This window comes from Drosophila mojavensis, unplaced genomic scaffold (genome assembly GCF_018153725.1).
Source record: "Drosophila mojavensis isolate 15081-1352.22 unplaced genomic scaffold, ASM1815372v1 contig_74, whole genome shotgun sequence".
Lineage (NCBI taxonomy): Eukaryota > Metazoa > Arthropoda > Insecta > Diptera > Drosophilidae > Drosophila > Drosophila mojavensis.
In genome coordinates this window covers 1081514-1099202 of record NW_025318899.1, presented here as the reverse complement: position 1 = coordinate 1099202, position 17689 = coordinate 1081514, and the positions used below count along the sequence as shown (strand labels likewise).

Here is a 17689-nt window from a genome sequence, read left to right as displayed (position 1 = left end):
GAAAACAATTTAGGAGCGCTACAAAGGGAATTCGATTCGATTCTCGTTTTAATGTTTATTGATTTCAAGGTAAGTTAATACTTTGTAAACTTTCGGTATGCCGCTTATATAGCTTGGACTTTCATTTATTTTGGATCAATGAATGTTATGAGAGCTTTTGCCCAACTCTGTGCAACATGGTCAATATGATATTCTGTTTAGTTTAAGCCAACTTTAACAATCTGTATTTATATACAATTTTAAAATATATCTATATTTATTTATTTATTTATTTTTTTTTTTTTTTTTTTTTTTTTTTTTTTTACTCTTTTGCATTGCCTTTTTAAACTAATTTTTTTGACTAAAAAAAAAAAAAAAAATTTTACTCATGTAAGTTTTAATATTTAACATGCAGTTTTTTGTATATATAATACACAAACAAAAACTTACCCAAAAATTGAATAAGTTTCCTTCACAATATATATATGTATAAGTATATATATGTATATGCAGATATAGTTATGTAGATATTGTCGATATATCTATTAGCTTTCAGGTCACTTTTGCTGTTTGCAGCTTTTTATTTTGATTTTGATTATAATTTACTTTTTAGCTGTACGTCTCAACGAATAGATTTCTAATATTTGCATTTAGATGTTCGATTATTCAAATTTATGTTTGGCCCAACAACATTACGACGGTCGACTTCATCTCCAGCTATACAACAATAAGCCGGCCCGAAAGCCCCACAACAATGAGATGAAAAATACGTTTATCGAACTGGGCTCGAACCAATTTAATCTGCGATTTGGGTTTCTTCTTCGCTTCTCTCTTCAGAAGCACACAAAAAGTTATTAATCTGAGGCTAGAGAGAAATGCAAATACGATTTCGCTGCCGCACCAAAAAGAAAATATCTATATACACCTATTGTGGTTGTTGTTGTTTTAGGGTATGTTGCTGTTGTTGTTGTTTGTGTTTTTCTAGACGCTTGCACACTTATTCACAATAGTTAAACACACACAATTAGCACTTTTTATTAGCTCAACTCGGTTTTGATCGACTGCCTGCCCGTGGGACGCGCCCAGCTTGCAACGAGTTGCTGCTGTTGCTGTTGCTGCTGCTGCTGCTGTTGTCGTGATTTATGTTGCTGTTGCTGTTGCTCTTGCTTTGGCTGAGATCGCGCTCACGTCTGTTCGGCTGAAGCTCACGTTGCAGACTGAATGAAGTTGGCCAACTTTACGAACTGAATGAGTAGCTGCCGCTGCTGCTGTCGCTGCTGTTGCCGTTGTTGCTGCTGCTGTTGCCACTTGTTGTTGCTGCTATACTCTGTTCACAGCGTGAAGTAAGGTATATGGCTGAGCGTAGGCTAGTCTGGCTGGTGGCTGACTAGAAATTGTTCGAAATGTGTTTAAAAGCTGTTAAGCTATAGCTTACCCAGGCATCCAACTATGTGCATTATCTATATATTAAACGACGGCTGTTTGAGATTTGAATGAAGACAAGTTTGAATAGCAAGAAAATGGTATGTTTTAAGCTAACGATAAATATACGTTTCATAAATACTTCCTTTGAAGTGGGAAGATGTTCCTCTTGTTCTTAACAGGATATTCTGCAATCAGAGAAAAATATAGTGCCTTTATCAAAGAGCAGATTCATGTGTTTAGTTGTTTATGAGTGCGGGTATGCTCTACTCTACTCTAAAACAGAGTATTGTGCAGTCAAGTGCATCAATTGCGCCGTCTGCTGCTGCTTGCTTTGCATTGTTGCTGGTTTAGTTGTGGGCATGTTGTTGCTGTTGTTGGTGGTGTTGCTGCTGTCGCCTGTTGTTGTCTTTGATTGAAATTGTCGCTTAATCTCAATTTGGACACATTTGCTGAGAGCTAGATGAATTTTGCCATGACTAAACGCTGGCAACAAGTGCAGCAAACAATGCGGGCCAGCTGCAAAAATTTGAAGTTTCCAATTCCCCAACCAGTTCGCAATCTATTAACTTATGCAGTCAATGCCAATGTCAGCCAACAACAACAACAACAACATCTAGTGAAGTCCTGCCCGCCAATGGCAACATAAACTAGATCCCGCCTAAAAAACCATCGAAACATCGAGCCATGTAGGAGAAACGCGTTAACGACGACGACGACGGGACAGGCTCGCCTGCCCATATTTTAATTGAAATTGCATAATGAGACGCAGTCGAAGTCTTTATAGATACCGTAGTAGGTACTTTTCATATCGGACAACTCGTTTTGGCGCAAGGAACGAAAATAACATCTTGTAAGTCAAATTACTTTTAAATTAATTCAAATTAACCAACGTCTACGAGAAGCTTTGACAGCATCTCAGAGACTATAATTATGCAGAGTTATTCAATGCGCTGGAAAGTATATTGGCTTCCCTCTTCGTTGTGTGCTGTTCAAGTTAGTCTCTAGAGTTACAAGCACCCCTAGATTTCGGAGATCTATTTCTCTCTATATATATGCACATGATGTATAAGATGGACGAAGCGTTTCATTTGCTCAAAACGTTTTTAATTTTACATTTGTTCTTGATTAAAATAGTAACAAGAGCTAGATGCTGGCTAATTAATTAAAATAAACTGAAGGCTCATCGCAGATATGATTCTTTGGAATGGCATTGGATGCCAACAAGGAAAATAAAAATTATGTTACTCGTTATGCGACGATCATAAAAATAATTTAAGCAACCCGTTTAACATAGTGATTTACTTTTATGCAGAATTATCGCAACGGAGAAAGAAATGCATTTATGTCTTGTCAGGCAGACGCGACTCTCTCGGTAGATGGTAGTTCCGGCTCTTCCCATTGTGGTCGTAGCCGTATGCCGCATCTGTTGGTTCATCTATTGGTAGCGGGACAATTTGGGCAGTGGGGCAAAGGCAGATGCAATCAATGGCGCATTTTTCGATGCTTGCGAGCTAAAATCAGAGACCAAAGAGGGGGAGGTGATGTCAGCATGAATCTTAACTGCTTGCTGAATTCTACATACCGCCAGAAGAGGGAGCTGCCGCGTTTCAGTTCTTTGCGTCCCTGCAAGTCATTCCAACAGTCCACCCAGTGTTTGTAGCTAGGCATTATTGGCGGTTGGCCGGCCATAAGGCGTGAGCCGCTGACTGCGGAGCATGTCGACACCACTTGCAGTGGGTACAGTAGACTGGAAAACATGAACTGCATGAAGCCCGCATTGTACTGCCGAGCCAGCTTGTCCTTGATGAAGTATTTGTTCACAACGAAAACTGTGGAGCTGGATAGCACTAGACAGGCTACGTCGCACAGCAGTTTGGGGATCAGGCCAGAAAAGAAGCCCAGTATGCCTTCGGTCCTCCAGATTTCTCCAATCGAGCCCAATATCGAGTTGTATAGAGTCTCGCGACCCACAAACTGTGCCATCATGCGCAAGGAAATCACATGGAAAGGATGTGCCACAATAATCCCGCTGACCGTCAATACAATGTCCCGCTTCAGATTGTACTTGAATTGCATGTAGCTGGCAGGCAAGAAGACAATGATGATGACATTTACTTCATTATAAAGTGGAGAGCTATACTCACTTCTCCTCTTCGGTCAGCTCGGACTCGTCCTTATCTTCACGTTGGGTTAGTTCCAGCTTCTCCGCACAACGCTCACTAATAACCATGCTCAAGACGGACCCAACCAATTTGGGGGCCAGACCGCGATAACATCCGTAAAAGCCATCCACCCTCTTGATATGACCAGCTATGATTGTTTTTGTGATATAAGCGAAAAAGCAGAGATCGAAGTGCGATTTGAAATGCCGGCCGGTGGCAGGTGTTATGCGATTTACTTACCGTACTGAAATATGTTTGGCAAGACCATAATGGGTTTGCCCATCATGGACTTGCCCGGTCTCGCGGCTATGGGCTCATACCCAATCTGTATCAGTGTCTTTGAGTATTCAAAAGGATGTAGTGCAGCGCTAACACCAAGACGCAGGCCGAACCGAATCCAGGAATTGACCTCGGTCTCCTCATTTCGGGTGTAATCAACGTAGTTAGCCATTGTCGACCTGATCCTGATGGAATATTGACAATAATTGATCTGTGCAAGTATGAAAATGTTAACCGGTCGGCCGAAATGTTTGCACGTCTGCCCTTTTTTCGCTTTAATTCAGGTTACAAAACTGACAAGGCGTAAATATCGATATCTGACGAGTACTACGATGTCTCTCAGTTTCAACTATCGACTAGTTTTCAACTGCTGTCTATCGCTCCAAAAAACATATGATAACAGCTGAACTGGCCATGAAACGATGAATCGATAGTAAAACATATGTTTCCGTCTTTTCGATTGCAACAATGCATAGGTATTTACTCAACATTTCCTACATTGGCACGAGATTTCGGTAAGTACTTTGGAAAGATGAAACAAAAAGTGTATAACATCCAAATGATCGTACAGTGGTATTCAAAAAACGATAAACAAGTTGGAAGAATCGCGTGTAGACACTAATTCAGTACAAGGCTGCTTGGAGTTGGCATTGCGCGTTTTTCGTCCCGTCAACGAAATCCAAACCGTGCTGTCCAGTCGGTAGGTACATAAATTAAATAATATTCAACAGTGATTTGTAATGAGATCTATTTTTAGCACAGATGCCGGCGTACACGCCCTGCACTCGACTGTCCACGTCGATTTGGAACGCAATGATGGCAAATGCTATGATACGACGATACTGACGGGCGTGCTCAATCGCACCCTGGACAAACAGAGCCTGCCCATACGTGTGCTGAGCACCCAGCGTGTGGCAGACACCTTCCATTGTCGCTACCATGCCATCGGGCGCACCTATTTGTACCGCGTAGCGGTGTCCAAGCAGAAAACAACTGTCCTGCCAGATGCAAAGAGCAGCAGCTTAAGAAACAGAGCCTTCGAAGCATTTTTACCCGTTGAGGAATGGGACAGGTGCTACTTTCTGCAGTAAGCAAGTTGTTGGTTATTCAAGTGCAACCCCATTGAGTTTCTCCTCTTTCCAGAAACAACAATTTCGATATTGAGCGCTTAATTGCCGCCTCGCGCATGCTCATTGGAGTCCACGACTATCGCACCTTTATGAGCGTCAGTCGACAAAAGAGTCCCAGCCGGGATCATCCCATGTTCACAGTGCGCAAAATCGATGAGATCAATATACGTCCTGGTCGAAGCCTTGCACTGGGCCCAAACGCAACATTGGCAACAGAAAACTACGACTATTGGGACATAGAGATCAAGGCCAAGTCCTTTCTGTACAAACAGGTGCGACGCATTGTAGGCACGCTGCTGGCGCTGGCCGAGGGTCGAATCGATGAACGGTGCATCTACCAAATGCTAACGATACCATCCAAGCACAGCTGGGATCATCGCATACAACTTGCACCTGCGTGCGGTCTTTACTTGTGCCGTGTTCACTATAGAGACACGGCCTTCGAGCTTCCAGACGAAACTAAAGCTTAAGATGATTTTGCTCTATGAGCTGCAAAAACGTTTGGCCAATCTAAGGCCAACTACCACGATTGTAACCACAGCCACCGGCGCCCGTTATGTCGAGCGGCGCAGATCCTCCACCGACGAAGATCCTCCGGAGCAACTAGAAGCACGCCAGTATGGTTTCGTCGTCGACTCAAAGCCTGATGCAGTTCCTGCGTGCATCCTAAGTGAATTTCTCTACTTGGGGTCTCAGGACGCCGTCAGCTCAGAAAACGTATTGAAGTACAATCTAACGCACATCTTAAGCGTAGGCATTAAAACACCCAATGTCGAATTGCCGCCCACAGTTAAGTGCAAGCATTTGCCCTGCCTCGATATGCCCGAGACCAACATTCTGCAGTACGTGTTGCCCGTCGCTATTGACTTTATAGAAGAGGCGCGGGCAGCGAAGGGCTGCGTCCTGGTTCATTGCAATGCGGGTGTATCACGCTCTGCATCAGTGGTCATTGGCTATCTGATGAACCGGCGGGACATGCGCTTTGAGGAGGCATACAATTTGGTTAAATCGTGGCGGCCTTGTATACAACCAAACGCCGGATTCATGCAGCAGTTGAAAAAATTTCATACAGCATAGTTTATAATATGAACTAACAATAGCCAGTAACGCCATATTTGTGTTATTAATAAAGTGTATAATTATGATCCAAAACTAAAATGGTCAGACTTCCCCATGAGGGTGCACTCAGATTGCGGTAAATTTGAACTGGGATTTCAAAACAAATATCGCTGATACTCAAATTAGTTGGAAATAGCTATCGATCAGCTATCGATTGAATATTCTGTTTATGCAGCCCTGCCACTCAGCTGTGTGACTGTGGCTATAAAAACAATAAGAATGGGCAAATTAAAAACTGCATTTGTTTTGCTGACCATTTTTAGTCACCAAGTCAATGCCGACTGCGGATGCAACAAGTTAGACAGAGATGCTAGCGTTGCGGAACGAGTTGATGAGCTGCCGGCGCAACAGGTGTGCCAGCAACAGGCGCGAAATAAAAACAAACATTATCGTGACTATTACCCCGAGGAGACAGAGGAGGAAATTGAGGGAATGTCCCTCATACCAGGTGGAAGTCAGTATATAGGCACAGATGAGCCTCATTTTATAGCTGATCACGAATCGCCAGAGCGTCTGGTAAAGTTCAATGATTTCTATTTGGACAAATACGAAGTGTCGAATGCGAATTTCGCTAAATTCGTGGAAGCTACAAACTATACGACCGAAGCGGAACGGTTTGGCGATAGCTTCATATTCAAGACACTGCTCAAGCCAGAGCAGCAAGAAGAGTTGAAGGATTACCGTGTTGCCAACGCGGTCTGGTGGTACAAAGTCAGCGGCGTTAGCTGGCGTCGTCCCAATGGCATAGACAGCAATCTAGAAGGTGAGCTTTCCACCGACAGAAAACACTATATAAAAGATTTCCTTTCTAGGCCTGGAGCATCACCCAGTTGTGCACGTTAGCTGGCGCGACGCCGTTGCCTATTGTGAATGGGCGGGCAAAAGATTGCCTAGCGAAGCAGAGTGGGAGGTTGCTTGCCGTGGCGGCAAGCAGCGGAAGCTCTTTCCCTGGGGCAACAAACTTATGCCTAAGGACAAGCACTGGCTGAACATATGGCAAGGTGACTTTCCCGATGGCAACACCGAGGAGGATGGCTATCCATTCACTTGCCCCGTTGATCAATTCCGTCAAAACAACTACGATCTGTATAACATTGTCGGCAACGTCTGGGAATGGACCGCGGATCTGTGGCAGGCCGGCGACACCAGCCCAAGTCCCAATCGGGTGAAGAAGGGCGGCTCCTACCTGTGCCACAAGTCCTATTGCTATCGCTATCGCTGCGCTGCACGCTCCCAAAACACCGAAGATAGTTCGGCCGGCAGTTTGGGATTTCGCTGCGCCAAGAGTGTGTAGAAAAGGAATTTCTGAATTTGCACTGATCCCACATCTGTATAACTTTGTGAAAAATATCATAAGTTTTATTTAGCTTAGATGGTAACATATGGCATAGCAATCTCTATGTATATATATCTTTTGTAGTTATGGTCCATATAGGTATTCTGTATGGAATATAGCGTATACGAATCTTCATTCCTAAAGGTTTTTCAAATTATTTAATATCTTTTATGAATTAGTTCATACATTTAAATATGCTGCAAAGCTAGTATAATGCACATTTGGTAGCAGTTTCAATAAGTACTCCACGTAGTGGAAGTTTGGTATGCTAAACGGCAGTTAAACTGTCCAATCGCTTAACGATACGAGTTCCGGTTAACATTTCGCACTGGCTGGCCTTCAGGTGCATTGCATGCAGCCGTTTCGTTGGTAATCGTTTGCCTGCGTTTCTTACGTTGCATATTCATCCGAGTGCGACGTCGCTTCTCCAAGATAGCCTCGTTCTTGCGGGGTGGTGGCTTTGGCTGATATGGCAAAGGTACGTTATTCCACCGGCTATAAAGATAAACCAAGCACACTCGATGTATGTATGTACATATATGTAATGTATAACGACGATTCGATAGATACCTTCGCCGGCAAATGGAGCAAGTGCCATTCTCGGGATTGCTGTGCTTCTCCCAAAAGACGTCGTGAACGAGAGCGCCACACCAGGCCTTGGAATGCAGATATATGAAGAACTTTCTTGACGAGTATTTAGAATCTTGTGCACACAACTGGGCATGGCGTAGCCAGCCACTTCTCTGTATGCGTACCAGGCCACAGCGATAGCAATGCGTCCATCTCTGTATATCTGCTATGGATACCCAGTGCGGTTTCATTTTTGGCTTGATATCGACATCGGCAGTGTCTTCTACTGGTTGCTGCGCAGGCTCATCGTCATCGATGAGATTTATAGTCTCATTATCCGAATGACTGTTGTTGTTCTGCTCCAAAATCTCGTGCAGCTGTGGCGGCTCATCACAATGTCTATGCTTCGACTGGACCGGCGACTCGTGTCCATTAATATGATTGCCCTCCTCAATGGGCATGGCACGCAGCGGAAGCAGGGGCGTGGTATCTGGAAACGGTGGCCACGGCTCCGTGTAGACAAAAACATGCAGTGCTCCGCCAATGCAGGGCCCATGTGTTTCCATTGGCTCTAGGTCATGCCACATATTACAATTGATGCATTTCTTGCGCGGAGGCTGAGCACAACAAAAACAGTGGTACTCGTGGGATCCGGAATTGGTCAGGCATATTGTTGAGTTGATGTTTTCAGTATCTCGCATGCCACATTTGCAGCAAACGCACTGCATGATGGCCGTACTGCAGCCAAACAGCAAACGGCAGCAATAAAATCTTAGAGCTGCGCAAACCACTTGTTAGATCCAAATACGCACTCACTGCATGAACGACAAAAATCAAGAAGAAGAGCTCCTTTCCTTGTCGCCAAAAATAAATAGTCAAGTCGAGCTTGATAATTCTGTGAATTGACTCAACTAAGTTTGTGCAATGTACACAAATTAAACTTTGTTTTATCTTGTTCTGCTCTTCCCACGCTATCTGAGTAAGCAAGGAATGGAATTGGAAAAACCCTAACAAAAGCAGGTACATATCGTTTGAGCTATCGATAGTTGAAAGAAATGAATGACAAGACGAAAGAAGAAGCATAAGTTGCTTGGCGCCATAAGCAAAATTTTAAATTTCTTCTATAAAAATTGGTGTTGCTTCAAATATTATTTTACCAATTTGCATATTTACTACACTCTAGCTTTACCAACTTTATATGTATCAACTGCGTATTGAAATGCAAATAATTTTTGTTGAAGTATCGCATTTAGTATCGATATTTCAGCGCACTTCCTTCGACTGATATCAAACAAATAGTTTTCGGTTAATTTGAAATTTGAATGAGATTGCAGCATTCTTTTCTTCCGCATAGAAAACACAAGTGGTTTATAATGTATATTATTTTTTATTATTATTACTTTATAGTCGTGCTTACTCTTGATATTACTATTTACTAAATACAATAGTTGGTATGGCTAATGCGTAATTTTTCTTGTATATTGCTGACTATTGCCTTGCACAAACGAAAATGTTCATTGCAAATCTTACAGATTTTGACTATGTATGGATATAGATATATATATATATGTGTATGTATGTATGCTAATTATGATCGATTATAGTTATGTAAATGTAAATGCATTAAAGCAATTTCTACGATATACATACATTCACAAAATTGATCTGCTGAAATGCTTCACTGATACAACACTTGAAATACAAATGTACAAAAAACAAAAACTACAATTATAATCGCTATATACAGAGACTTCAATTAAAAATAAAACCTACAAGCTAAAAATAAATATAACTTAAATCATACTCGTAATCGTAATCGTAGTTTAATATGTATGTATTATCGTATTATATATACATATGCATGTAGCCGTATATATATATATATAATATATATGGGGAGATCGTGGCAACGATCTGTGGGTAGCTCTGTGCATTTTCTGAAAATATCACAATGCAAATCATATATCGAGTATCGATGCGTGCTGGGATATGCCAATTCAGATAAGCCGTAAGGAACATTTGCCAGCTGCCAGCCTGGAAGACTTTGTAAGCCCAGTCGCGCTCGCCTCTTTAGGATCCATCGGCCGCCGACAATTTGACGGCCTGCAGCATAACGGTTTTCAGTTCACGCGCCAAGTTATTAATGTGCACCACCGAATCGACCATTTCCTGGACCGCACTGCCGCTTGGAAAATGCGCCGCCGCCTTCTTCGACTTCAGCACGCAAGTCTTCAATGCGTCCGACAGGGCATTGGTGCAATGGAGGATTTTCTCGCGCAGCGCCTCTTTGGAGATATTGCGATGCACATTGTCGCCAATGGTCACCAGGTTGTGGGCACTGACGACCACAAACTTGCCATAGGCTATGAAATACTTCGGCGGTTGATTCTTCTCGACGGTCTCCAAGAAGGAGTCGATGGCGCGCAGGAGATTCGCCATGTGTGTGGAAATCTGCTGAGCGTAGTAGCGCACCACCTTCTTATCTTTGTCCGTCAGCTCCGGTGACCTATTGGGCTGGGGCACGCTGGCTGTGGGCGTGGTCGGCACCGTTGGCGTGTTGCCCATGGCTGTGGACTCGGCGATCTTCAAAGCGCAATCGAATTGGGTTTTCATTCCGGCGGGTATAGCGTCTCTCAGTGCTTGATTCTTCTTGGCCGCCGCATCCTTGGACTCGAAGGCCACGTAGTCGTAGTCCTCCAGCCACTCGGCACTGCCCCGCCCACCAGCAACGTGGCTCTCACTACCATTCTGGCTGTTGAGCAGTTGATCCGCCGGCAGCTGTCGCTTGAACAGCAGCGAGGCATTGCCCTGGATGAAGCTGGTGGTGGAGCGCACGTCCTCGGTGAGCGTTTGGGCGCAGGCGATCAGCTGATCCAGACTATCTGGCGGCCGGCAGCCGTGCTTGTCATCGCTGCGCGCCAGCTGCTCCACTGACCAGCCGCCCTGTCCGTCGAGCGCCTCCGAGGAGTCCTGTATCAGCTTGTTGGCATCGCGCAGCGCACGCACCAAAGGCCTCAGCTTCAAGGCCAAATTGCGATCCTCTGAGTTCTGGGCATTACCCAATGCGCCCTCACCGAACTCGGTCAGATCGTGCAGAGCTGTGCGCAGACGCAGTGCAGCCAGCTTCAGTTCCATAATGTGTTTCTCCAGCTGCTCGGGCGTGCGCCAGTGCGGCACCACGAAGCTGAGCAGACGCGTAATGGCCATCGTTGTCTCCGACTGCAGCTTGGCCAGCGTTTCCAGTGCCGAGTTCAGCTCCAGGGGCAGCTCCTTCACTGCGCTCACCTGGCTGCCGTTGCTCGCGTTGCTCGTCTGCTCCTGCAGCGGCGGCAGAGAGAACTCATGGCTGGCGGAGGCGAGCGGGCGCTGAACTGGCCGCACGGGCAGCGGATGACGACGCGGTATATCGTAGTCGGGCATATTTGCCAGCGAGCTGCGATTGGAGCTGGAGAAGCTCAAGGACAAGCTATCGCTGGTTAACAAAGACGAAGCCGAGCTACTAGGCGTCAATGTATGCTGCTGCTGCTGCTGTTGCTGTGATAGCAGCAGTGGGCGTGGCACATCGTAGGACTCCTCTTCGACGCTCTTCAGCGAATCGAAGCGTGCGCCCAGAGCCGAGCCCGTCGTGGGCGTGCGTACGCCCACTGCCCGACCGCCGTCGTAATTGAATTGCACAGGCGTCGCCGGCTTGGGTATATCGTAGGTCTCGAACTCGCTGCCATTGCCCAGCGACCCGTTGCCCATCATCATGCTTAGATTCTGATAGATGCTCTGATTGCTGTAGATCTGCTGCGTATTCGGATTCGGTGAACGCGACGCTCCCCCACACAGTGTACCAGGAAAACAGTTGTAGATGTACTCATCCCCGTGCCGCTGGGGCGTTATGACCTGGACAAGGAGAGAGAACGAGAGGGGAATATCGATTAGAGTATATCGCATATGAATTGGAGAAAATTAATAATAATTATATAATTATTTATTTTAGTTATATATATAGTATTATAATAACAGAGCTCAATCTATACCATTCCCTAAATAAAAGTCGTACATATATTTGTGGCCGTGGCTGTGGCTGTGGCTGTGCCTGAGTCAAAGCACGCAAAACATGCGACAGACGACTGCCATGCCCACACGCGCCCCCATCCACGCCCCTTACTACGACTACGACTGACTTATCGATTTTCACAGTTGTTATTGTAACCAGCCTTTTCTACGGCTTTTCATGAATGAAAACTTTTACAGATTAGCTGATGAGTCACACCTGTGCAGTCCTGCGCTGCTGCTGCTGCTGCTGCTCCTGGTGGAAGTCCAAAGACAATTATCACATTTTGTTAACAATCAAATGCCAATTAATAGACAATCAGCAGAAGCAAAACGAGAGAATCAAGAAAAACTTCACTGTTCAGTGGCCAAAGGACGACTGCGAAACGAGCTCGCACATAAAAATGCAGCTGAAGCTAAGAATACTGGGAAATAGTAGGGCGCAGGCGCAGAACAAGACAGCGCGAAATACTGGGTTCAAAAATATCCCTTCTGGTGGCGCTGCTGCTGCAGTTCAATGCCGTTCACTGTCAAGGTAAGGCCAAATGAACCCTTAAGAAAACACAGGGTATATACTGCAAGCCAAGTAAACTCTATAGCTGAAAGGGCTTTGCTCCCCTTCCTCCGACCATATGTTCGATTGATGAAACATAATCGAAATGCAATAATAAATTACAGCATATGCCAAATTCATCAGCAGCCAGCCGACGCTACCCTGCATAATGAGACGCGCATCGAGTCGCGCCACGCCCACTGCCAAAGCAGTAGGCAGCGCATTGAATCGATTGCCAATTAGGTAAACCGTGAAACGACCCAACCCCTAGGCTACCTGAGGTCCACTTCAGCTGCCAGTTGTGCAACCTTTGTCCGTGAAGTGTCGGTTGACGCGTAACACGAGTCCCTGTTTGGCAATGCGCCGATCCTTGAACCAGCTGCCACACACACGCACACACACACACACACACGCAAAGAGCTCTTATCAACAATATCAGCGCTGATTGTCTTTGAAGTTAAATAACTGCAAATGGAACCAGTTCAGTCGGCCATTTGTCTTAGCCAACAAAGGAATGATTCTATCTATTTATTGGGCTTGGCCTGAACTAGTTCTGAAATGGCACACCAAACAGCAGGAGGCGCGGCCTGTAGCTGACTTCAAGGAGCCCAATTTCCACGTTAGTTTTCCTGCTGATTTTCCTGCTGTCTTTTCCCGGTCGTCGTCTACTTTTGTTGTTGTTGGTTTTTGGCCCACTTTTGTTCTCTGCTGATGGATCTAGGTAGCATTTTGAGAGATCTATATGTTTATGGCACATTTGGGGCAGTTTTTGCAATGACCAAAATGACCGCCAGGGGGCGCAGCAATTTCATCGAAAATTGCCAAGAACAAAGCCGTTTTACGGCCATTGTCTTTATAATGTAAACTGAAATTAAATTTGAAAATTCAGGGTATATTGGCTATGTGTAAATGTAGTTAAGAGGCAGAAGAAGGCGTGGCAGATCCCGTAATGTATATATGTATATTATTTATGATGGCTGTGCATCCGCATGAATATGAATATTCCTAATAGCCATTCGCAGAGATTATCACTTTTCTTGAGAATTCCTTCCATTCCGCTACCGTCAAGAATTTAATGCAGCCTAGGCTGTCTGGAATACCGGAGGTGCACAGGGTTCAGGGTATCTCCTAGTCGGACTGGAGCACTCCTGCTTGCCTTTAAATGGGATTTTGATAGTTGAAAGTTAAAATTCACAGCACGATCGCGTAGAGATTTCTGTCTGTTGTTGTTGTTGTAGCCTATTTTGATAGTTTGTTGTTTTCTTATTTTGGGAAAATTTGAAATCTTTTGTAGCTGTCACAACATTCGCTGCATGGTCTTTGTGTTTTTATTGATGGCCCTGTTGAAATTCTGTACAGTAGCTGCTAAAGATTTGTATCTTTGTAGCTCATTTGATGCATTTCAATGCCGCTGCTCACACCTGCACACACCTGGGCCGGGCCAGTTCTTTGACAAACACAGTTTCAGCATTTTCTCACGTACAAAAACACAATTCCAAATGCAAATTTCGAGCAGGGCAGGGCGGGCCGGGCTTTGGAGATTGGCTAAGAGATGCCCGCAGGCTGTAGCCCATTTCTCCATCTCTCCACCTCTCTCTCCCTCTCACTCTCCCGCTCCTCTTTTGGAAATTTCTTGATTTTGTGGCGTCATGTCGAGCCACTTGGTCGCAAATGTTTCAAGTGTGCCTTGCCATGCTTTGCCTTGCCTTGGCTCGCTTAATTAATGGCTATTTATATTGAAGTGTGCAGATCGGAGAGCTCATTAGGTCGCGTCCCGTTAATGCCAGAGACAGGCACTTATGACCTTGTCATATATACGATATGCGATGTATCTATATATACTGCTGATATCGTAAGAGATTTCACAACCTAAGCTGAGGCCATAGAGAATCCGCATTCTTCGGCAACGTCTTCCCATATGGCCAATCGTCTCTTTTCTGCTCTAACTTTGGTCATGCACAAATCTCGACAGAACCAAAGATGCTGCAAAACAACAACAACAACAACAACAACAACAGCAACAGCAACAACAATCAAGAGTTATTGTTGGCGCATTTGCTTCTGGCTGGCATTTTGTTGCCATTTTTGGTCATTGAAATAAAAATGACATGTTTTCCTCACACAAAACTCGAAAACTCTTTTTGGAGTTAGAGCCACAAACAGAGACAGAGCCAGAGCCAGAGCCAGAGACTTGACCACATTGCCATAAATCTTGATGGCTCGTTGCACTCGCAGAGCTGGACGCAGTTTTATGGCCAGTGCGTGACCGCCTGGCTGCCTTGCTGCCGCCTCGTTGCCCCGTGGTCCCCCCTAGGCTGACTGCTCCGACTTATGTGGGCTCAAGGAACTTGAAATTGTCACACAATATTTGGAGCCCGCCTAACGGTGGAGAGAAAGAGAGAGAGAGCGCCAGCCGCCAGCCAGCCAACTACAGCTGCGTCTCTGATTTGGCCAGGCCAACAATGAAGACTTAAGTATTTATGCATTTGGCCGGCGAGTGTGGCAATGGGTTTATATACACTCGATAACATAGTTTAGTGTAGGCCTTTAAGGATGTAGCTTCCATATTTGATCTTCCATCTCCCATCGGTATATACAATATTTCATTTCCCTCTTATTCTATCATTTCACATCTGCCTTATCCTAGCTGATATCTCATGTATTATCTCATCCATCTTTTATCATTCTTCCTCCATATTCTATCTTCCTCCATCGATATTCACATCTGACCATCTTCCATATTCCATATTCTATAGTATATATTCCATCTATTACTTTTTCTACTACTACTTTTTCCACCTCAGAATTCTTGAGTGCTTTTTCCAAACTTCTGCAGAGCTTCATTAGCTTGTCAAGGGTGTTCAAGATTCGGCTCTGAAACAGTTACACAACTAATCTGACTGCGCCTGATTTCTACTGTGTGGGATTTGGGTTTGTGTGGCAGACACTTGCAACTTGCAGCTTGCAGCTTGCAGCTTGTGGTTTGTGGCTGCTGCCCAAGAGTTGCGCAACAATGTTCAAAGACATTTCCGTTCTCAATTAAGTTAGTTTCAGTTTTGTGTGTGTTTTTTGGGAATGCGGCTGATATGCGCTTGATACGGCTCATGCGAGTGTGAGTAGACGCGACGTCACTTCAGATTATTGTACTTGATTTGCTGCATCTACACCTGTTGGCCAGGCCAGGTCTTTTGTTGGCCGCGCTAAGTGCAGCGGCTCGGGCACTCAGCTCGCCTCTCCGACGATTCTCAGCTGCAGTGCGTAAAGTTTTTGACGCTTTCGAGTGGATGTTTTTCAATTTGAAGTCCGCTTTTTAGCGTGTGAATTTTCCACTCGCAGGTTTCTTCTGGCCGAATCAATAAAACCCAACAGCAGACACGTCAAATCAACAAAAGCGGCATTTAATTTGGTTTCCATATACCCTGTACAAAAGGAGACCGATCAAGTCGGGTATATAGGTTTTGTGAAAGAGAATGCAACAGGCAGATGGATGAGGACGCCCAGGGCTCCATCTCCCCTTCAATTATTAGAGATATATGGCAAGGGTATTGCTCAGTCGCTCACTCCCGACTAGAGAGCTCTCTTACTTGTCTTATGTTGCTTTTTACAGCTACCACTCGAGAGGCACTTAGCCTAGCTTTATGGCCAGCGGTGTGTGGAACTGTCGAGGTCTCCTCTCTGCAGAGGAAAGGTTTCACCCATGCAAACGCAATCTGCCACAGCCGGTGGCAACGAATCGGTTGCAATTTGCAGTTGCCGCTCGGACAGACAAGAAATCAAAAGGCGGCTCAAGCTCAAGCAGATGCCAGAGGGAGGCGGGGGGAGATGGAGAAAGGGGGTGGACGGCTTTGCTTCTCTGGCGCAGCGTTTATTTGAATTTGAATTTATGGTTTCACTTGCCAGAGAATGAGAGAGAGAGAGAGAGAGAGATGGAGAGAGAATGCAAGATTGATAGCTGCCGATAATGCGAGGAAATGTTTACGACTCTGTAATTTGGAGTTTATTTTATTTGATTTGCTGCGCCAAGTGCGAAGAAAAGCGAAAGTCCAAGCAGACAGAGCTATAGACAGATATAAATATATATACAGATATATATGTATGTGTGTGTGTGTGTGTATGCATCGAAAATGCAGATGGCAAAGTTCAAAGCTGAACGAATTCGTTGCATGTGGTGCTAATGATAATGGACAATTATGAATGCAGTTATGCAATGGATAGAGCCAAGGAGTGTGGTAGTGTGGGAGTGCTGCGGCACGGATTGCTAAATGAAATTGAAAGGCCCGAACGAAACAATTGCCATGGCTGGGTAATTGTCCATTGAGTGGGTCAAATAGATGTCAGAGCTGTGAGATGGGTCTATGATCGCGCCCAGCGCTGTGAAAGCCAAATGAGTTGGTGAGAACTATGAATGCTGTTAGCCAATATATTAGGCAAGAGTATTCGAATGTCGAATATCGCATTCAAATAGAAATACATTGCATATAGCTGGGGCTAGCTTAGGGTAGATAAGAGTATCACAGCCTTGGACTGATGAATGTTACATTTCATATCAAAACAGGATACCGAAACGGAATTTCTACAGTTCACGAACTACTGGTTCAGCTTAAGATTCATTAGACTCTATAGCCAAGAAGATGAGGAATTCTCAGCTCATTCCTAATATTTACTCAATTTGAGAGACAAGCCTACATTTTTGCACTTTGAGTTTGAGTTAGGGTATTAGGAATTCGCATTGCTTCAACTTAAGTTGCCAGCAAAGCAATCTTTGCTTAGTTACTGCCTTATATTTGCTTATAGCTGGCATTTATTAGCTAGCCGCTCTTCAACTAATGCCCAGCTGTCTGGCCAAGTGCAAATTATTCGTTTCCTTTAATTATGGCCATCGATTTGGCCAAATCATAGAGAGCGACTCGACATGGAAGAGCAGGAAGAGCGAAGGAAACAGAGCAACTGCAACTGCAATGCAAATAAAACGCATGTCCAGCTGACAAATTGGCAAATTACGAGACGAATTCAAAAAGAAAACTCGAGGAGCGGAAACCCGTTGGACATGCACACACGCAGCTCACTCCAGCTCACTCCAGCTGGCTGAGATGCT

The 17689-nt window shown here is 44.8% G+C and overlaps 6 protein-coding genes across 8 annotated transcripts in view; 3 read left to right on the top strand and 3 right to left on the bottom strand.

Moving 5' to 3' along the window:
• Positions 1-2486: 2486 nt before the first annotated feature.
• LOC6586440 (mitochondrial carrier homolog 2) lies at positions 2487-4154 on the bottom strand. The gene is made up of 4 exons (XM_002012018.4): positions 3807-4154; positions 3549-3714; positions 2987-3484; positions 2487-2915 (listed from the first exon to the last, which is right to left on the bottom strand). Exons 1-4 carry the CDS (start codon positions 4015-4017, stop codon positions 2840-2842), a joined length of 951 nt encoding a protein of 316 aa, XP_002012054.1. The 5' UTR covers positions 4018-4154; the 3' UTR covers positions 2487-2839.
• Positions 4155-4251: 97 nt separating this feature from the next.
• Positions 4252-5582, top strand: LOC6586439 (tRNA pseudouridine synthase-like 1). Its single transcript, XM_002012017.4, has 4 exons — positions 4252-4360; positions 4417-4545; positions 4603-4932; positions 4989-5582. Exons 1-4 carry the CDS (start codon positions 4314-4316, stop codon positions 5443-5445), a joined length of 963 nt encoding a protein of 320 aa, XP_002012053.1. The 5' UTR covers positions 4252-4313; the 3' UTR covers positions 5446-5582.
• Positions 5447-6133, top strand: LOC26528568 (dual specificity protein phosphatase 19). The gene has a single exon (XM_015160357.3). It carries the CDS (start codon positions 5447-5449, stop codon positions 6050-6052), a length of 606 nt encoding a protein of 201 aa, XP_015015843.1. The 3' UTR covers positions 6053-6133.
• A 134-nt stretch (positions 6134-6267) lies between these two features.
• Positions 6268-7565, top strand: LOC6586438 (formylglycine-generating enzyme). The gene is made up of 2 exons (XM_002012015.4): positions 6268-6857; positions 6907-7565. Exons 1-2 carry the CDS (start codon positions 6314-6316, stop codon positions 7386-7388), a joined length of 1026 nt encoding a protein of 341 aa, XP_002012051.1. The 5' UTR covers positions 6268-6313; the 3' UTR covers positions 7389-7565.
• LOC6586437 lies at positions 7432-9023 on the bottom strand. Its single transcript, XM_002012014.4, has 2 exons — positions 8001-9023; positions 7432-7925 (listed from the first exon to the last, which is right to left on the bottom strand). Exons 1-2 carry the CDS (start codon positions 8726-8728, stop codon positions 7727-7729), a joined length of 927 nt encoding a protein of 308 aa, XP_002012050.1. The 5' UTR covers positions 8729-9023; the 3' UTR covers positions 7432-7726.
• A 344-nt stretch (positions 9024-9367) lies between these two features.
• LOC6586436 (breast cancer anti-estrogen resistance protein 1) overlaps positions 9368-17689 on the bottom strand; it is a 41357-nt gene continuing 33035 nt past the window's right edge. For 2 of the 3 annotated variants that reach the window (XM_044010226.1, XM_002012013.4), the window contains exon 4: positions 9368-11888. In XM_044010226.1, the coding sequence (XP_043866161.1) occupies positions 10071-11888 (1818 nt within the window). In that variant the 3' untranslated portion in view covers positions 9368-10070. Of the gene's footprint in view, positions 11889-12261; positions 12423-17689 lie in introns of those variants that run through there. The other variant, XM_015160355.3, reaches the window with a different exon arrangement.